Source organism: Lissotriton vulgaris, chromosome 2_1 (genome assembly GCF_964263255.1).
Source record: "Lissotriton vulgaris chromosome 2_1, aLisVul1.2, whole genome shotgun sequence".
Lineage (NCBI taxonomy): Eukaryota > Metazoa > Chordata > Amphibia > Caudata > Salamandridae > Lissotriton > Lissotriton vulgaris.
In genome coordinates, this window is record NC_141687.1 from 734,241,457 (window position 1) to 734,258,627 (window position 17,171).

At 51.8% G+C, this 17,171-nt stretch overlaps 1 protein-coding gene across 1 annotated transcript in view; it reads left to right on the top strand.

The window, feature by feature from the left end:
• PDE3B (phosphodiesterase 3B) overlaps nucleotides 1-17,171 on the top strand; it is a 1,395,287-nt gene that overhangs the window by 712,144 nt on the left and 665,972 nt on the right. The window contains exon 8 of the mRNA XM_086956022.1: nucleotides 3,207-3,310. Coding sequence (XP_086812148.1) covers nucleotides 3,207-3,310 — 104 coding nt within the window. The remainder of the gene's footprint in view (nucleotides 1-3,206; nucleotides 3,311-17,171) is intronic.

The window sequence follows — 17,171 nt, forward strand, 5'->3', positions numbered from 1 at the left end:
CCGACCTCCAGGCATCCAAGCAGGCCTCTGCCGCAGGCTCTAGAAGAAGTGGCACCAGGATCTGACACCGGACATCAACACAGCCTACGAGAGTGCCATCTGCAGACATCCGAACAGCCAAAAGGACCTCCTTCAAAGAGCGCATCAACAACGTACACAACGGCAAAGAGCTCTTCAACATCGAGAAGGAACTTTCCAACCCCAGGTCCAATTCCAAACCCATCCCGCCATTACAAGACCTCTGCGACTCCCTGCCACCACCTTCCACCGCAAGATCGCAGACATCCACAACAGCTTCAACAACCAGCCCCCCCGACAAACACAGACACCTCAGACTCCCCGCCCCCAGCCACATTGACCCCCCTGCTTTCCTGGACCCACGTCAACACCATCAAAATCATGAACACCATCCACTCCGGCTCACCATCCAGCCCCTGCCCGCACCACATGTTCAACAAAGCAAGCTCCACCATTGCACCCCATCTCCGCAAGATCATCAACAGCTCCTTCGAGTCCGCCACCTACCCGGAGAGCTGGAAGCAGGCAGAGATAACCGCCTTACTCAAGAAACCCAAGGCAGACCCCAAGGACCTCAAGATCTTCCGGCCCATCTTCCTACTCCCGTTCCCGGCAAAAGTCGTCGAAGATTGTCAACAGGCAACTGACCTTCTTCCTCGAAGAGAACAACATCCTGGACCCGTCCCAATCTAGATCTCGCAGCAACGAAACAGCCCTCATAGACTCCACTGACGACGACATGGCCATGCTGGACAAAGGAGAAAGCACGCCCCTAATCCTCCTGGACCTTTTGGCCAACTTCGACACAGTCTGCCACCACACCCTCCGCACACGCCCCCACAACGCAGGGATCGGCGACAAAGCCCTGGACTGGACCACCTCCTTCCTCATCGGCAGAACCCAGAGTGTCCGCTCCCCCACCCCCCTTCCATTGTAAAGACACCAAGATCATCTGCGTCGTACCCAAAGGATCGTCCTTCAGCCCAACACTCTTCAATGCTACATGGCACTGCTCACCAACATCGTCCGATCGCAAGACCTCAAACTCATCTCATACGCCGGCGACACCCAGCTGATCCTCTCCCTCACCAAGGCCCCCACCACCGCCAACCGCCACAAAGTAATGAAGGCCATCGCTGAATGGATGATGAACAGCTGCCTGAAACTGAATTCTGACTAGACGGAGGTCCTCATCATCGGATCCACCCACTCTGCCTCGGTCAACTCATGGTGGCCAGCCACACTGGGAAGCGCACCGACACCCACTGACCACGCACTGAACTTGGGGGGTCATCCTGGACTCAGCATTATCAATGACCCAGCAAGTAAACGCTGTCTCCTCCTCCAGCTTCAACACCCTCTGCAAAATCTACAGATGGATCCCCACCGGAACCAGAATGACAGTCACCCAGGCCCTAGTCAGCAGCAGGCTGGACTACGGCAATGCTCTTTACGAAGGAACCTCAGCTAAACTCCAGAAACGACTACAACGCATACAGAACGCCTCTGCCAGCCTCATCCTTGACATTCCCCGCCACATCACAGCCCGCCTAAAAGACCTGCACTGACTCCCCGTCAACAGGAGGATCACCTTCAAACTCCTCACCCACGCTCACAAAGCACTCCACAACACCAGACCAGCGTACCTCCATGAACGACTCACCTTCTACACCCCGAACAACCAGCTTCGCTCCGCTAACCTCGCCCTCGCCACCGTCCCCCGCATCCGACGAGCGACCGCCAGCTGCAGATCTTTCTCCCACCTTGACGCAAAAACCTGTAACACCCTCCACACTTGCCTGCTACAGACCCAGGATCTGCTGGCCTTCAGGAGACTCCTCAAGACCTTGCTGTTCGAGCAGTAGCACCCCCGGCCCTTCCCCAGTGCCTTGAGACCCTCACAGGTGAGTAGTGCTCTCTACAAATGTACGGATTGATTGATTGGCAATATCTGTGTTCACTTTTTTTTAAAACATGTCACAGATCAGCAGCCTATTCTCTTTTGTTTACAGAGATAACATTGCACTCTCATACATTATACAGATCCTAAACATGACCAACACCAATCTAATGCATACCTACATGTTTCAGGGTATCTTAAGGTCATGATTGCATAATTCACAATCCGTCCGTAATTAAAACATTTAATACAAGACTTATTAACTGTATACTTGCAGCAGGCTTTTACTCTGATACCTGAACTCTGTGTTCGGGGGTTATGACTCCTTGGGTACTTGTGTTCATTAAATATTGACACATTTCTTCACTATGTTTTTAGTTTTTAGTGTTGACCAAGTATTTTTGTAATGGACTTAAGAAGTCTGGCGGCAGGGTGCGGTGTCTCTAGTACCCTTCGACCATCTTATTGCAGTAAACCTGATCTCTAATCCTGTCCCCATTTTAGGGAGCGCAGTTTACCCCACCATATCATGGCTTCCTACTCTTTAGTCATCAACATGACTATTCACTTAATTTCCTGTTGGGTTTCAGAATTTATTTTGTATGCCCCAGCAGGGCCAACAACATGGTATTGGGTAAGTTCTACCCCATCATTATTTTTATAGTTTCAAATAGTTTACCCTAAAAGCGTGAAATCTCTGGGCATGTCAATACAAGATGCAGGAGGATACGTCATTTACTTTTCATCTACTACTGGCACTGGAGGTTGTGTTATTGCATATGGCTATGAGTTGTGGTATGGAGTATACTCTGTGTATGTATTTAAAGTGTACTAGTTTGTACCATGTGTTAAATGGCATGTTTGGCTTTCCATTTTCTTTCATTGATCTTTTTTTCAGAGAAATTTGTGATCTAATAATTTCACACACTTGTATTTTTAAAGATTTATTCACACTTTAAGTTTAACTGGTTTGCATTAGTATAGTACTCTGCAGTAAAATACTGGTCATTGGAAAACCCATGGGAGCAGAAAAGTGCGGAAAAATATGGAGAGTAAATGATTCTGGAATTGTTGAGGCAAATGGTCAAAAACTACTGAACTCCATAAATGTACTATAAAGTGCATGATTTGGGGAAAATGTTTCAAAGTGCCCATAGTAAATGTGTTTGTGATAGATTAGGCTAAGATTCCTTTATCTGTAATCAATATTGATTTACGTGCCTTACTAGTTTGTTTTACTAAATGGTGATGACGGAATAATTGAATTTGATAAAATTACTTTTTGCAGATAAACACAAAGACAGTGGTACAGAATGCACAGCTTTAAGACGAAAACTAACAGAACTGAATGATCAACGTTCAGGTTGGCCACAAAGTAAACAACTTCATGGGGTAAGAGATGCTCATTTTGTCCAATTTGTATTTTTGATACATTTTTTATTTTGGCTGACTACTATTCAGTCAAAAATTAAATAATTGAAGAGCCTCCGGATATGTAAGCCATTGGCAGTTTATTCCTTTGCATTCCTTTGGTGTCATAGGGGTGGGCACGATGGGCCAACCTGGCAGGATGACTAGGGATGGGCTGTACCCAGCCCCACACACACTTCAAAAAAACCTGATACCAGTCCTACATTTTCCAGACAATGGAAACTAAAAGAACATTCCAGAGCCAGTGTTGACGGAGGTCAGAGAATCCCCCGTACAAAAACTTGTTCTTAGTATAAATATTGGACCTACAGAACCTATTATCAAAACACCCCTTGACCTGTGGAAGATTCAGAATGACTTTCCTGCTCCTTCGAAGGACTTCTCTACTGTCTAAAAAACCGAAGACTAGACCTGCCTCCCTTGCTTCCAGATTACCCAGAGTGACTCCAAGGGTCAGATGGCTGAAATCCTGTGTGAGGTTACAGGGACACAACAAGGTTTAGAGGTCTCCCTACAACTGTCCAGCTGCAACTGGACCTGCCTAGATCTACCTGAATGCCTGCTTCTGCTGGAGTCCTCAAGAGGTACCTCCCATGTCCTGGACCAAGGGCTGGCATGAGTGGAAGATCCTCCAAGAAGAAAAGTGAAGTATGGGCTCTTCATAACCACAAATGGGCCCGTTTGCGACAAAAGTCTGCAACTCGCACCAGCCGCTAATATCTGGTGAGATCTGCTCTTCATGCCGACAAAAACAGTCTGGGACGACCGTCAACGGGAGATCTGCAGTACGAGCTTCAGCAGCAACAGCCTGCAATGACCTCCAGTGCAAAGCTCCAATGAACACCAGATCTTCATGCTACAGCAAAAACTGTTGAAAAGGCTTGGCCTGCTCTTCACAATGAAAGCCTCCTCCACGCGGCCTCCTCCAATTCAAATAAAACTCTTTCTGGCAGACTTAAGAAGGCAACTTTTCAGCAGGACTAACCTGGTCCCTGTACCTGGTCTGTGCTCTATCACTGTCCGCCTGAACCTTTGACTTTCCCTGGGTATAGCTCAACCAGATGACACTTAGTGCTTATTGGTGCTGTTTTTACTAAAGACTTTTCAATTTAATATCTCCAGTTCTACTAATTTGGATTATTTGGCGTTCTGCTATCCTCTTATTTATTAATTTACTCTATTTTCTAAATTGGTTTGAGATTTTTCTTGTCATGTTTTCACTTAATTACTGTTAGTGTGCTGCATAAATACATTTCACATTGCCTCCAATTAAAGCCTGACTGCTTTTTGCCGAGCTGTTACGTTATGTTATATGAATTTGTAGCACACACAGATACTTAACAGAGTGTCCCGGCACGTACGTGGTAGAAGTAACCACAAACCAAATCACTATTGAAAGAAGAGGGTTTTTAACTTTTTTTAAAAGTCACAAAATCTTGAATACTGCGCAGACAAAGGGTAAAGCATTCCATGCCAAAGCAGCTTTACGCAGCTAACAGAGGATTAAGCACAAGTTACTTTTGTGACTCTTGTGGTGCACCCTGACAAGAACTGTGGTTATTGCCTAATTGGGCTTTCACTCCCTCAACCAATAACCCAATTTCTAACAGTTTTAGAGCGCAAACTGATAGCTAAAACGGGTTAGTGTTGTGTCACACAATGTATGTGCCTCATTGCACTTTTGTATGTTGAATCTATAACTGGAACTATTGTTCTCCAGTATTAGGGGTGTCTTTCATAGATTCACATGCTTGAATATCCCCCGTCGTCAAAGTGGGAGTCCCACGGTACATACAATAGCAGTAATATCATAGATAAACATATACATACATATAATGCAATAGAAATGTAAACTTTAAAAAGTACCATAGAACAGAATAGGCCCATTGAAAAGCCCAAGGGAGAATTCACTTTAGTAACATATTAGGGTCATTATGTGTTGGTCCACATTCCAGCCGATCAGGCTGTAGCCTCCTCTAGAACCTTCTCCTCGGAAGCCCAAGTCCTCAGATTTTCTACCGCACGTCGTGTGAAGGGAGTCTCCCTGAGCTCTGCTCAGTTTTTCACCAGTTCTAGCTGTTTTCTCTTCAGTGATGTCTTCTACTAAGAAAACCCTTTTCAAGGCTTGTCCATCCTGTGGTAAATTGCGCCTTTTTCATGAGGACCCACACAGTAAGTGTATTTACTGTCTTTACCCGGACCATAATGCCTCTACCTGCAAGTTCTGTCGCACTTTTCCCCCTAAAATCATTGATGGATAGAGTGGCCCGTCTCCTTCTGTGGCTACAGAAGTTGAGATCTACTGAAAGTGTGGTTTTTGATGCTGAGAGTCTGTCATCTGGATTTTCTAAATCCTCTCAGAAGCGTGGGTCTGAGACTGAAGTTCCCTCTCCTTTTCTTAAGAAGAGTAGAATGCTGGGGGGGGGCGGAGCTAGCCGGCGTTCATGGTGGACGCTTGAGCGCGGAGCTCTGCGCTAGCGCTGCCGACTATCCGTCCAATATCCTGCAAAAGCGGCAAAACCTGCGAAATTCCGGCGGGAGCTGCCTCCCCTAACCCCTGCGGACCTCCGGTGTGACTCTCGAGGGGCTGCGAGCACCGGTTCCCCCGGCGCCGTCGCCGACCGAAGAGCTGCGGACCAGGCCGGAATCCCCGCTCTGCCCTGAACGCCGAGGCCGCTCTGCGTCACCCGACGTGCGGCCCCGGCAAGAGGAAGCCCCGCTGTGGTGCGGGCGGCGCGGGCGGCGCGGCCGGCGGGAGCCGAATCCCAACTAACGGTCCGCGATTGTGCTGCGGGCCACTGCTATGACGTCTGGACCCCTGGAGAGGAGCGGAGGCGCCGAGTGAGAGCCTGTGGCGTAACGACCCGGCTGGGAACACACACGTGGCGCTCTCACGGGCGCCATTGCATACTGCGGAGGGGACCCGCCTGACGGCCTGAACACTTGGAAGGAGCCTCTCGGAGCAGCGGGCAGCTTTGGGACGGAGGCCACCCAACACGAGCCTAGCACCCTCGAGCACTGCACCCCCGAGCTGACTGGGGGTGTCCTGACACTGAGGCACCTGGAGGACGGCATCAAGAGGCGAGTGCCTACCCTGACCTGAGGATTTACTGGGCACGCAGGGCTACACGCGACAGCGGCCTGACCGCGTGGCCTCTGGTGCCGGTCTGTGCACGAGGTCAGCTCCTGCATCGTCCCATTGGGACCCATTGACACTGTAAGGTCTGTGAACGCTGGCCTCCCTGTCAGCGGCGACGATGGGCAAGAACGATAGGACGCAAACGAAACTTTCGTTTGACCAGAGGAGACAGAAGGCACCGGAGGCACCGGCGGCCCAGTCCCCGGGTGCAACGGCGGACACGAACACTGCGCTGTGCACAGAAATCAGAGGCATGCTCAACACGATGGAGAAGGGCCTACAGGAGGGCATGACGGCCATCGGCACCAAGATTGACGCCCTGGCGTATCGAATGGATCGCATGACGGAGAGGGTGGATAAGCATGCAGAGAGGCTGGACATGGCAGAGCGCAGGCTGACGGAGGCGGAGGAGGCGCAGACAACGTGGGACGCTGACCGCAAGCAGTTTGGGAGGCTACTGCAGGTGATACAAGAAAAGTCGGAGGACTTAGAGGCTCGCTCCAGGCGGTCCAACATACGCGTCACGGGCGTAGCGGAGTCGACCCAGACAGGGAAAATGGAGCTATTTGTTGAGAAACTCCTTAAAACTCTATTGGGGGACGACACCTTCTCTCCCATGTTCATAGTGGAGCGAGCCCACCGCACCCTGGGCCCGAGGCCCGCCCCAGGGGCGAACCCTCGGCCGATAATAGCGAAACTCCTCAACTACAGGGACAGGGATGCTGCCCTCCGCGCTGCTCGAGAGAAGGGGGAGTTGCAGTACGAGGGAATGAACATTTCGCTATACCCGGACTTTACCTCCAAGGTACAGGAGGAGAGACGGAGATTCGTCCCATATAAGCAGCAGCTCAGGGACCTGGGCTTGGACTATGCCATGTTGTACCCGGCACGGCTGCGCATCAATAGGCAGGGCCACTCACATTTCTTCACCGACCCGAAGGAGCTACAGAAATCCCTGAAACAGTGGATCAAGGAGCATAAGGACAGCCGGACGGCGCCCGCGGAGGAGGGCGCTGACAACGAGGATCTGGGCGAGCAGGACTAGTGAGACGGAGGGGCGCAGTGGTCTCTCCTGAGGACCAGGCCACTTGAGGCCTAGCCATGACCACAGACTCTTGGCCCGGAGGCTGCCCAATCTGGGCTCTCCACTGCAGTGAGCGGACATCTGGACATGGTATCACGGGTGAGATCTGTACGGGTCACACGGGTTAAGGTGGTGGGTGATACTATCCATGACTCAACTAGCCTGCCCGGGGGCGGCGTTGATAACGACCCACGACAGGGAGAGTTTGATGGGGTCTGGGGGGGGGGGGGGGGGGGGGGGGTGGTAAGGCGGATACGATATTGTTCTTGTTACCTAAAAGCCGCACTGGCAAATGGGGGCGCTGGCGTAGGGGCGGCCAAAAGACATTGCGCAGAGGGGACGACCGGACGTGGGTTGGTTGAGACATTGAGCGTGCTACCTCTGCCCTGGCGCTCATAGTGCTTGCGGCTCTTCTTGAGACTGCTTGGGAGAGTCTGAAGATGGGTGGGGGGGGTGAATGTGGGGATTTCGGTCACACCAGGTTGGGGTTGGTTGACTGTGGGCGGTGGGGGGCGAGGGGGGTTCTGAGTTCGGGGAAGTTTGGGATGTTTGGGGGAAGGTCCGACATGTGCTCTAAAATGTCTTGTGCTATAGGATGGGTGGGTGACTGCTGCTACTGGTGCGGGGGGGTCCTTGCTGCTGCATTACAATTGCTGTACTCCTTCACTGTTAATGGCTGACACACCACAGGCAGACACACTGAGCGATACCGAGTCCCTCAGGGCTCTTACCTGGAATGTGAGGGGTTTGAATGATTATCGGAAACTCCGTAAGGTGCTACATTATCTACAGAGACACCACATAGATCTGGCGCTGCTGCAGGAAACGCATCTGCCCAACACCAGTAAGATGCTAACGCACAGGGGGATCCAGGGTCACTCCACTTACGCAGGCTTCACCACCCATTCCAGAGGGGTCCTCACCTGGGTCAATCCAAAATCCAAGCTGTCCCTCGCCCTGGTAAAGGCGGATCCAGAGGGGAGGTTTTTGTTAAGCAAGTGCACGGGCAAGGGCCTCAACCTGCTGGTCATGAATGTCTATGGCCCGAACTATGACTCCCCTGAATTTTATACAACGGTTGCGGAACATTGTGCTGAATGGGCCGCTGGTGCTATGATCTGGGGTGGGGACTTCAATTTCACCTTTAGCCCTGAGCTAGATAGGTCTGCGGGCCCTGCCAGGCGCCCGGCGGCGGCGGCGCAGTGCATGCAGGCAGAAATGTTGAAATTGGGTCTGGTCGACGTGTGGAGGGATAGAAATAGCGCCAAGGGGGGGTACACGCATTACTCAGCTTACCACAATATCCATACCAGGATTGACTACTGGCTGGCTTCACACTCCCTGCTCACCATGGTCAGGGGCTGCAGTGTGCTTCCCCGCACTCTGTCGGACCACTCACCGGTGCTGTTGGCGTTGCGTTCTCCCCAGCAGAGAATCCCGCCATTCACGTGGCGCTTTCCACCCTACTCGCTGCTGGATGAGGCTTTCAGGGCTGACCTGGGGAGGACATAGACACCTTCTTCGACACCAATCTGGGATCAGTGGACAGCTTTGGGACGATCTGGGAGACATTTAAGGTGTACGTGCGGGGGGTGGTCATGGCGAAACACTCAGGGGTACTAAAGGCAATTAGACACAGGCTAAAATTTTTGGAGGGGCAGATAGCGGACTACGAACGCCGCCAGCGGCTTGACCCGAACCTGCCTGGGGACGGGACCCTGCAGGACCTTCTGAGTGAGTTCCACGAGGAGGCTGACAGGGAAGTGCGACATTTAGGGAAATACGCGACAGCGCGCACGTATGGCGAAGGAGACCGCCCGGGTGCACTGCTGGCCAGGATTATGAAAGGCACTAGGCGAAAACAGACCATCGCGGAAATGCGTACCTCGGGGGGGAGACGCTCACGGAGGAGACACACATTCTGGCGGAATTCAGGAGGTTCTATGAGGAGCTCTACACCACTAAAATCTCCGGGGTCGAGGACCAAATTGACAACTACCTCGCCTATATCAGGATGCCATTCCTTGAGAACTGGCAGAGGGAATTCCTGATGTCCCCCATTCACCGTGAGGAGATATCCGATGCACTGGCCACCATGAGAGCGGATAGTGCCCCCGGGATGGATGGTCTGACGGTGGCCTTTTACAAGGCGTATAAGGATAAGTTGCTACCCCACCTCTCCTCCCTCTTTGACGAAATCTGCGAGAACGGCGCTATGCCACACTCCATGCGAGAGGCGCTGATTGTCTCCATACTCAAACCTGGTAAGCCCAGCGACCAGCCAGGCTCGTACCGCCCACTGTCCCTTCTTAATGTTGACGCTAAGCTCTATGCAAAAGTACTAGCTACCAGGCTGGCACTAGTGGCGCCGGGGTTGGTAGCCCCGGAGCAGGCTGGGTTTATCCCGACCAGGAACCTCACTTACAATATCCGCACGGTCATGGGAGCCATGCAGCACACTAGGCGTGACACTAAGGCCATTGCGGTCTTTCTTGACATGGAGAAGGCCTTTGACTCTGTGGAGTGGCCCTTCATGCGCAAGGTGCTGCAAAAGTTGGGGCTGGGAGAACTTTTCCTCCAACTGCTGGGTGCCCTCTATCACGAGCCCACGGCCAGAGTCAGATTGGGGGATGCAGTCTCGGAGCCGATCTCCATCACCAGGGGCACGAGACAGGGGTGCCCTCTTTCCCCGCTACTCTACGCCCTTGTGGCAGAGCCACTGGCGTGTGCGATTCGGGAATACCACTCGTATGAAGCCATTAACTACCCCACCTACAAAATGGGCATTTCCACATATGCGGACGACACCCTGCTTTATGTCAGGGACCCGGCCAATAACCTCGCGTCGGTGCTGAGAGAAGTGGTGAGGTTCGGCGCGCTCTCCGGACTGAAGGTTAACTGGGCGAAATCAGTTGCCTTCCCACTAACCCCTATCACTGTCCCCTTCGAGATGGACTACCCGCTCCAATGGTCCACTGATCCGATACGGTATCTGGGCATCATGCTCCACACGGACCCTGAAGTTATGCTGAGGGAAAACTACGGGGTTGCATACAGCAAATTGGCGGATGACGTGGAGCTCTGGATTAAACTCCCGTTATCTCTGATGGGGAGGATTGCCTTAATGAAAATGGTCGTTCTCCCGAGGTTTCTGTTCCTATTCAATAATATCCCGATTGTTCTCTCGAAAGCCTTCTTTGCAACCCTGAACAAACTCTTGGTGCGACTAGCGTGGGCCGGACAACAACCTAGGGTGCAGTGGAAGGTACTGCAGTTACCGTATGAGCAGGGGGGCTTAGCTGCCCCGGACCTGGAACGCTACTACAGGATAGCACAGGCCTCCCACCTCCACGCCTGGATACATGGCAGCCGTGACGTTCCGCACGTGATACTGGAGCGGCTGTTCGCGGACCCTACTCCGCTTCCGGCTACCATTTGTGGCCCACAAGACCGCAGAGTTGGCGTACTAGACTCCCTCCTGTCTACCAACCATGCTTGGCACTCTATTCTGCAGAGGCAAAACAAAGAACTAATGTACGCTCCCAACATGCCTCTACACTGGGCGCTCTGGCTACCGACCTTGGCGGAACCGGGAGTCCATAGGGCCCTTCAAGACTTGGGTGCTCTTACTCTGGGGGACCTATTCGAGCATGGACAGGTGAAGACGTGGGCACAGATCTCACATCGGAGGGAGAGCCCCACACTGCTCCAACGCTTTCAGTACCACCGGGTCCGTAGCGCCCTGCTGGAGCTACTGGGCCCCGACATGGAGGAACCCCCTGCGGTCCCGGAACTGGTATATATCATTGACACCGTCTCACCAAAGAAGCTGATCACTAGATTGTACAGGATAGGGCACGAGCATACGGCCCTGCTCTACACAAGGGCGAGGCTGGCCTGGCAGACTGACCTGGATACACACGTCGATGACGGCATGTGGGCCTACTGCTGTGCGGCCACCAGGTGCCTTTCCCTGAACGGGAGGCACCGGTTGATCCACTTTAAATTCTTACAAAGGGTATACCACACACCGGAGCGGCTCCACAGGTACGGTCTTCGTGACACCCCACACTGCGAGAGGTGCCGGGCTCCGGTTGCGGACTTCCTGCACATGGCCTGGGGCTGCCCGGGAGTCCAGAAGTATTGGGCCAGCGTATTCGCTGAATTAAGCGCCATAGTGGAATTGGACCTAGAAATGGATCCAGCCCTTGCTCTGCTGGGATACACAAAATCAATCCCAGTCGCGATTAGGAAACTAGTGAGCGTGGGACTGCTCCTGGCGAAGAGGGTAGTCGCATTATGCTGGATGAGGGGGCCATTACCTACGCTCAAGCGCTGGGTTAGCGACATGAAGTACTGCAACACGCAGTCGGACACATACAGTGAGCTCCTACCGCCCGGGAGTCGCCCCAAGAACTTCTGGGGGCTGTACCAGACCTACTTGTCCTCCAAGCTGGACGGGGAAGTCTCGGAGGAGGGAGAGGGGGGAGACAGAGGGAGTGACGTGCCAGAGCCATCGGATACACACGACTAGGGTGCTCTCCCGCACGACTGATGTACTGTAAACGGTAGAGATTCCCCCATCCTACTAGGAGTGAGAACAGGGGGGAGGCACTCCGGGCAGGGATAGGGCGGCAGGCCGCACTAGCTACTACAGGTGATAGTGACGCCTACAGGCGACTCGGGGAGCACAAATGAGGGACCAGTTGAGGGAGGGGGGCGTTAGGAGGGTTGGGGTTGGTTGGGAGGGGGGAAAAAATGTAAAACTGTTTTGCTTTGCCAATATTGTTTGAATTGCACACTACTTTGCAGATGGTACGAGCCCACAGAGGAGGCCTGTCCCCGGCAGACCACCAACGAACTCTCACACTGGACTCTATGATGTTACTGTGTCATGATATTTGTACTTGCTGTTGCATGGATACCTGTTGCCGGCCCGGGATGGGTTGTAGGCATGTGACTGAGTATACATTGTGCTGTGCTTTTTCATAATAAATACAATAAAAAAAAAAAAAAAAAAAAGAGTAGAATGCTGGGTTCCTTCAAGGATGTCTTCCCACAGAATTTGCTTCAGGGCGCGCCTACGGGACCTGGCTCTCTGGCGTCTAGGCCCAAAGCTGTGCCTTCCTCTTCTAAATCGGGCACTAGCTCGTCGATGTGCCCGTCGACGTCTTCAGCGTCGACGAAGTCTGTCACGGCTGTTTCTACGCGACGACCACTTGTTCCCTGTCTACCAGCTCTGCAACGATGACGACCATCTCATTAGGTGAGACCCATCTCGTCTACCATTAAGATCTCGTCGACTATCAAACCGTCGACGAAGAAATGATCGTCGACGCGCCTCTCGTCGACGGGTCCTCCATCTACGAAAAGCAAGCCATCATCGTCGACGACAACTCCGACGACGAGATCTTCGTCGACGATTGCTTCGTCGACGACCGCATCTTCGACGACGACCACTCCGTCGACGGTAGCCACTCCGTCGACGACTGCTCCGTCGACGGTTCCACCTTCGTCGACGGTTAAAGCTGCAACCTCGTCGATGACCAAAAAATCATCTTTGACAAAGTCTAAATTGCCAATTCATACGCCGGTTTCTTCCACAATGGCGCAAGGGTCGCTGGGTGGTGCAAAGACTGTGGAGTTCTCGTCAACGGGCTCGTTGACGTCGCATCAACCCCTAACCACTGCTACCACCTTCAAAGTGGTTACTGCCTTGTCTCTCAAGACTATACCACTCATCCAGTTAAGTCCAGTAAGGAGTGGATCACAGCTTCCGGAAAAACTATTTCAATCTGGAGAAGAGGAATCCGGAAATTACTCTGAAATGGATTAAACTTATGGCCCAGCTTCCAGTCCTTCTGAATTACACATTAAGTGTCAGGATGATAGGGACGAGGATGAGGACGAACATAATGATGTCGAAGATGGGAAGGAACTTTTTCCACTTGATGAGGCAGAACCAACTAGTTATGAACAGGCTACACAAATCAGTCTCCAGCGCCTCGACCTCAGTCTCCAGCGCCTCGACCTCAGTCTCCAGCGCCTCGACCTCAGTCTCCAGCGCCTCGACCTCAGTCTCCAGCGCCTCGACCTCAGTCTCCAGCGCCTCGACCTCAGTCTCCAGCGCCTCGACCTCAGTCTCCAGCACCTCGACCTCAGTCTCCAGCGCCTCGACCTCAGTCTCCAGCGCCTCGACCTCAGTCTCCAGCGCCTCGACCTCAGTCTCCAGCGCCTCGACCTCAGTCTCCAGCGCCTCGACCTCAGTCTCCAGCGCCTCGACCTCAGTCTCCAGCGCCTCGACCTCAGTCTCCAGCGCCTCGACCTCAGTCTCCAGCGCCTCGACCTCAGTCTCCAGCGCCTCGACCTCAGTCTCCAGCGCCTCGACCTCAGTCTCCAGCGCCTCGACCTCAGTCTCCAGCGCCTCGACCTCCAACTCCGGTGCCTGTTGCACCTACGTCTCCAACTGGTACTCGTCCTGATACCGATAATGAGGATCAAAATCCTCATAACACTGGGGATAACGACACCGATAATGAGATGCAGGATTGGGACAATTATATGGCACAGACGCCTTCTACTCCACCTGCATCGCCAAGAGCCTCACCGCCAGTGGATATCGCGAGTTTTCATAACCTTATGGTTCGTGCTGCGAAAAGGTTCCATCTAACAATTGAGGCGCAACAAACTGATTGCTTCTGAGGCAAGTCCTTAAAATCGTATAAGAAACAATCACATAACATTCCTATAATCAACCACATATGGGAAGAAGGTCTAAGGTTATTGGAACGTCCTAATTCCATACCAGCTGTTTTGCCCAGATTGGACAAAAAATATGAAGCGCCACCTACTTCTCCGGCCTGTCTATTTCTCAACCGAAACCGGATTCTGTGATCACTCAGGCGGCACAAAAAAGATCTCGAAATCCTGCCATACCTTTGACATCTCCGCCTGATCAGGATGGCCGTAAGTTGGACTCCATTTGTAAGAAATTTACGACAATGGCAGCGACAACTGTGAGAGCATCCAACGCCTTGGCTATTCTAGGTCGCTACGACCGCCAAATGTGGTCTGAGATCGCTGCTCTGATCCCTCGGATGCCCGATTCCATCCGAGATGAAGCGCAGGCCATAATTCAAGAAGGGGAGAGAAGTTCGGCCGAAATAATCGATTGTGCCGTCGACATTTCATCCACTGGTTTTCGGCAACTAGCGGGTGCTGCAGTCTTGCGCCGTCAAGGCTGGCTAAAATCGACCTCTTTCCGCCCAGAGGTTCAATCCAAGGTTTTAGATTTACCCTACGACTGTGAATCTTTATTCGGCAAGCATGTCGACGATGCATTGGAGCTGATAAAGACGGACACGGACACTGCAAAGTCCTTGGCTACATTACAGTATCGAAAACGGCCATTTCGTGGGGCACGTGGTAGAGGAGGAGGAACCTCTACTTTTTGTGGAACAGGCCAAAATCGATCATACAACTACAATGATAATAGACAGTCGTCAATCCACCTCCAGACCATACCAGTGTAAGTCCAATTACAGAGGTGGTGCGAACAAAAACAAAAAACAGTGACAAATCCAAGCTTTACCTTCCGGCGACTGTACATCTTGGAGGTCGGATCTCAAAGTTCTTCTACAATTGGTCCAACATTACCACCGACCAATGGGTCTTGGACGTTATCTCAAAAGGGCATACCCTGGAATTCACGGAATTCCCCCCCACTCGTCCACCTTCGGGTCCACCCTCTCCCCATCTAAAGGAACTGTTGGCTCAGGTGAAGCTAATGATCAAGAAAGGAGCCATAGAAGTGGTACCGCAAAATCAACGCGGCAGGGGATTTTATTCCGGTTTCTTTCTAGTAAAGAAAAAATCAGGAGAGTGGCGTCCCATCTTAGATTTGAGGGCTCTAAACAAGTTCATCGCATCAAAACATTTTCAGATGCTAACCCTGCTTCAAATCTTGAATTTCCTCATTCCAGGAGAGTTCTTTTCAACGATAGACCTTCAGGATGCATATTTCCATGTACCTATTCATCCCAGGCACAGGAAATATCTCCGCTTTACAAAGTCCTACCATTCGGCCTTCGTTCAGCACCGAGGGTATTTACCAAGGTCCTAGCCCCAGTTGCTGCCTACCTGCGTCTCCAGGGCGTCCAGTTTTATCCGTATCTGGACGATTATCTAATAAAGGCCAAGACTTTTCAGTTAACGGAACAGCACATTCAAGTCTGCACCTCCCTGTTCAAAACGTTGGGCTTGTCCATCAATCTCCAAAAGTCGCACTTTCTACCATCTCAACAGCGAGATTTTTTAGGAGCCTCGCTAGATTCTTGGCTGGGGCAAGTATTCGTTTCTCAGGAGAGACAAGATCGAATGATAAAGAAAGTAAAGTTCCTACAGTCAGGACAGTACGTTTCTGTCCGGATGTACAAATCATTCCTCGGCATGGCTTCTTCGTGCATTCAGCTAATCCCTTACTGCAGATTGCACATGAGTCCTACAGGAAGAACTAGACAAGCAGTGGAAGCAGGTATCGGGGTCGTTCGAAGACAAGATCCATCTAACGCCCCGCATTCAAAAAGCTTTGGAGTGGTGGGCTCATCCTCCAAACATAGCGACAGGTCGTTCATTCAAAGACGAACCTCCAACACTTACACTGACAACAGATGCATCCCTAGAAGGTTGGGGGGCACATCTCGATGGTATGTCCGTAAAGGGAACATGGACGGCGTCTCAGCGCACTTGGCACATAAACCGCTTGGAACTCCTGGCGATTTTCTTGGCCTTGAAGTCCTTTCAGAGGCTAGTGCAGGGACAAACATTGCTGGTGAGGACAGACAACACCACCAGCATGCACTACCTCAACAAACAGGGCGGCACAAGGTCTCTCGTGCTGTCACAACTGGCACAGGAAATATGGGATTGGGCTATCCAACAGCAAATACATCTCAAAGCTGTTCATGTGCCAGGTGTGGCCAATGTTCTGGCGGACTCGCTCAGCAGAACCCTCTCAGACAACCACGAATGGGAAATCAATCAGCCAATTTTGGATTTCATCTTCCGTCCTTGGTTTTCGGATCTTCTTCTGTTCTCTCTGACAAATCCGATACCTTTACATCCTCTGCTACATCTACTAACGATGCAGCAAGGTCAGATCTGCCATCCGGATCCAGCATATCTCCAACTTCATGCATGGAACCGGAGTACAATGAATTTGCACGATTAAATATCGACGAGGATTGTAGGGTGGTACTAGCAAGTGCTCGCGCTCCATCTACAATCAAACTTACCAGTTAAAGTGGAAACGTTTCTGTGCTTGGTGCTCCACTAAGACCTTGGATCCCATGTGTGCTCAGCCTGAGCAGATCCTGCCATTCTTCCTGTCATTAGCAAGATCAGGACTATCACACTCCACTCTAAAGGTGTTTCTGGCTGCAATTTCCCGTTTTCGCCATGATGGCTTAACATCTTTGTACTCCTCCAGAATAATTAGGCAATCCTTCAAGGGCCTTTTTCGGATGTTCCCACCGATCCGTCGGCCCCCACCTACTTGGCGATTGAACTTGGTTTTGTCCCAACTGCTTTTGCCTCCATTC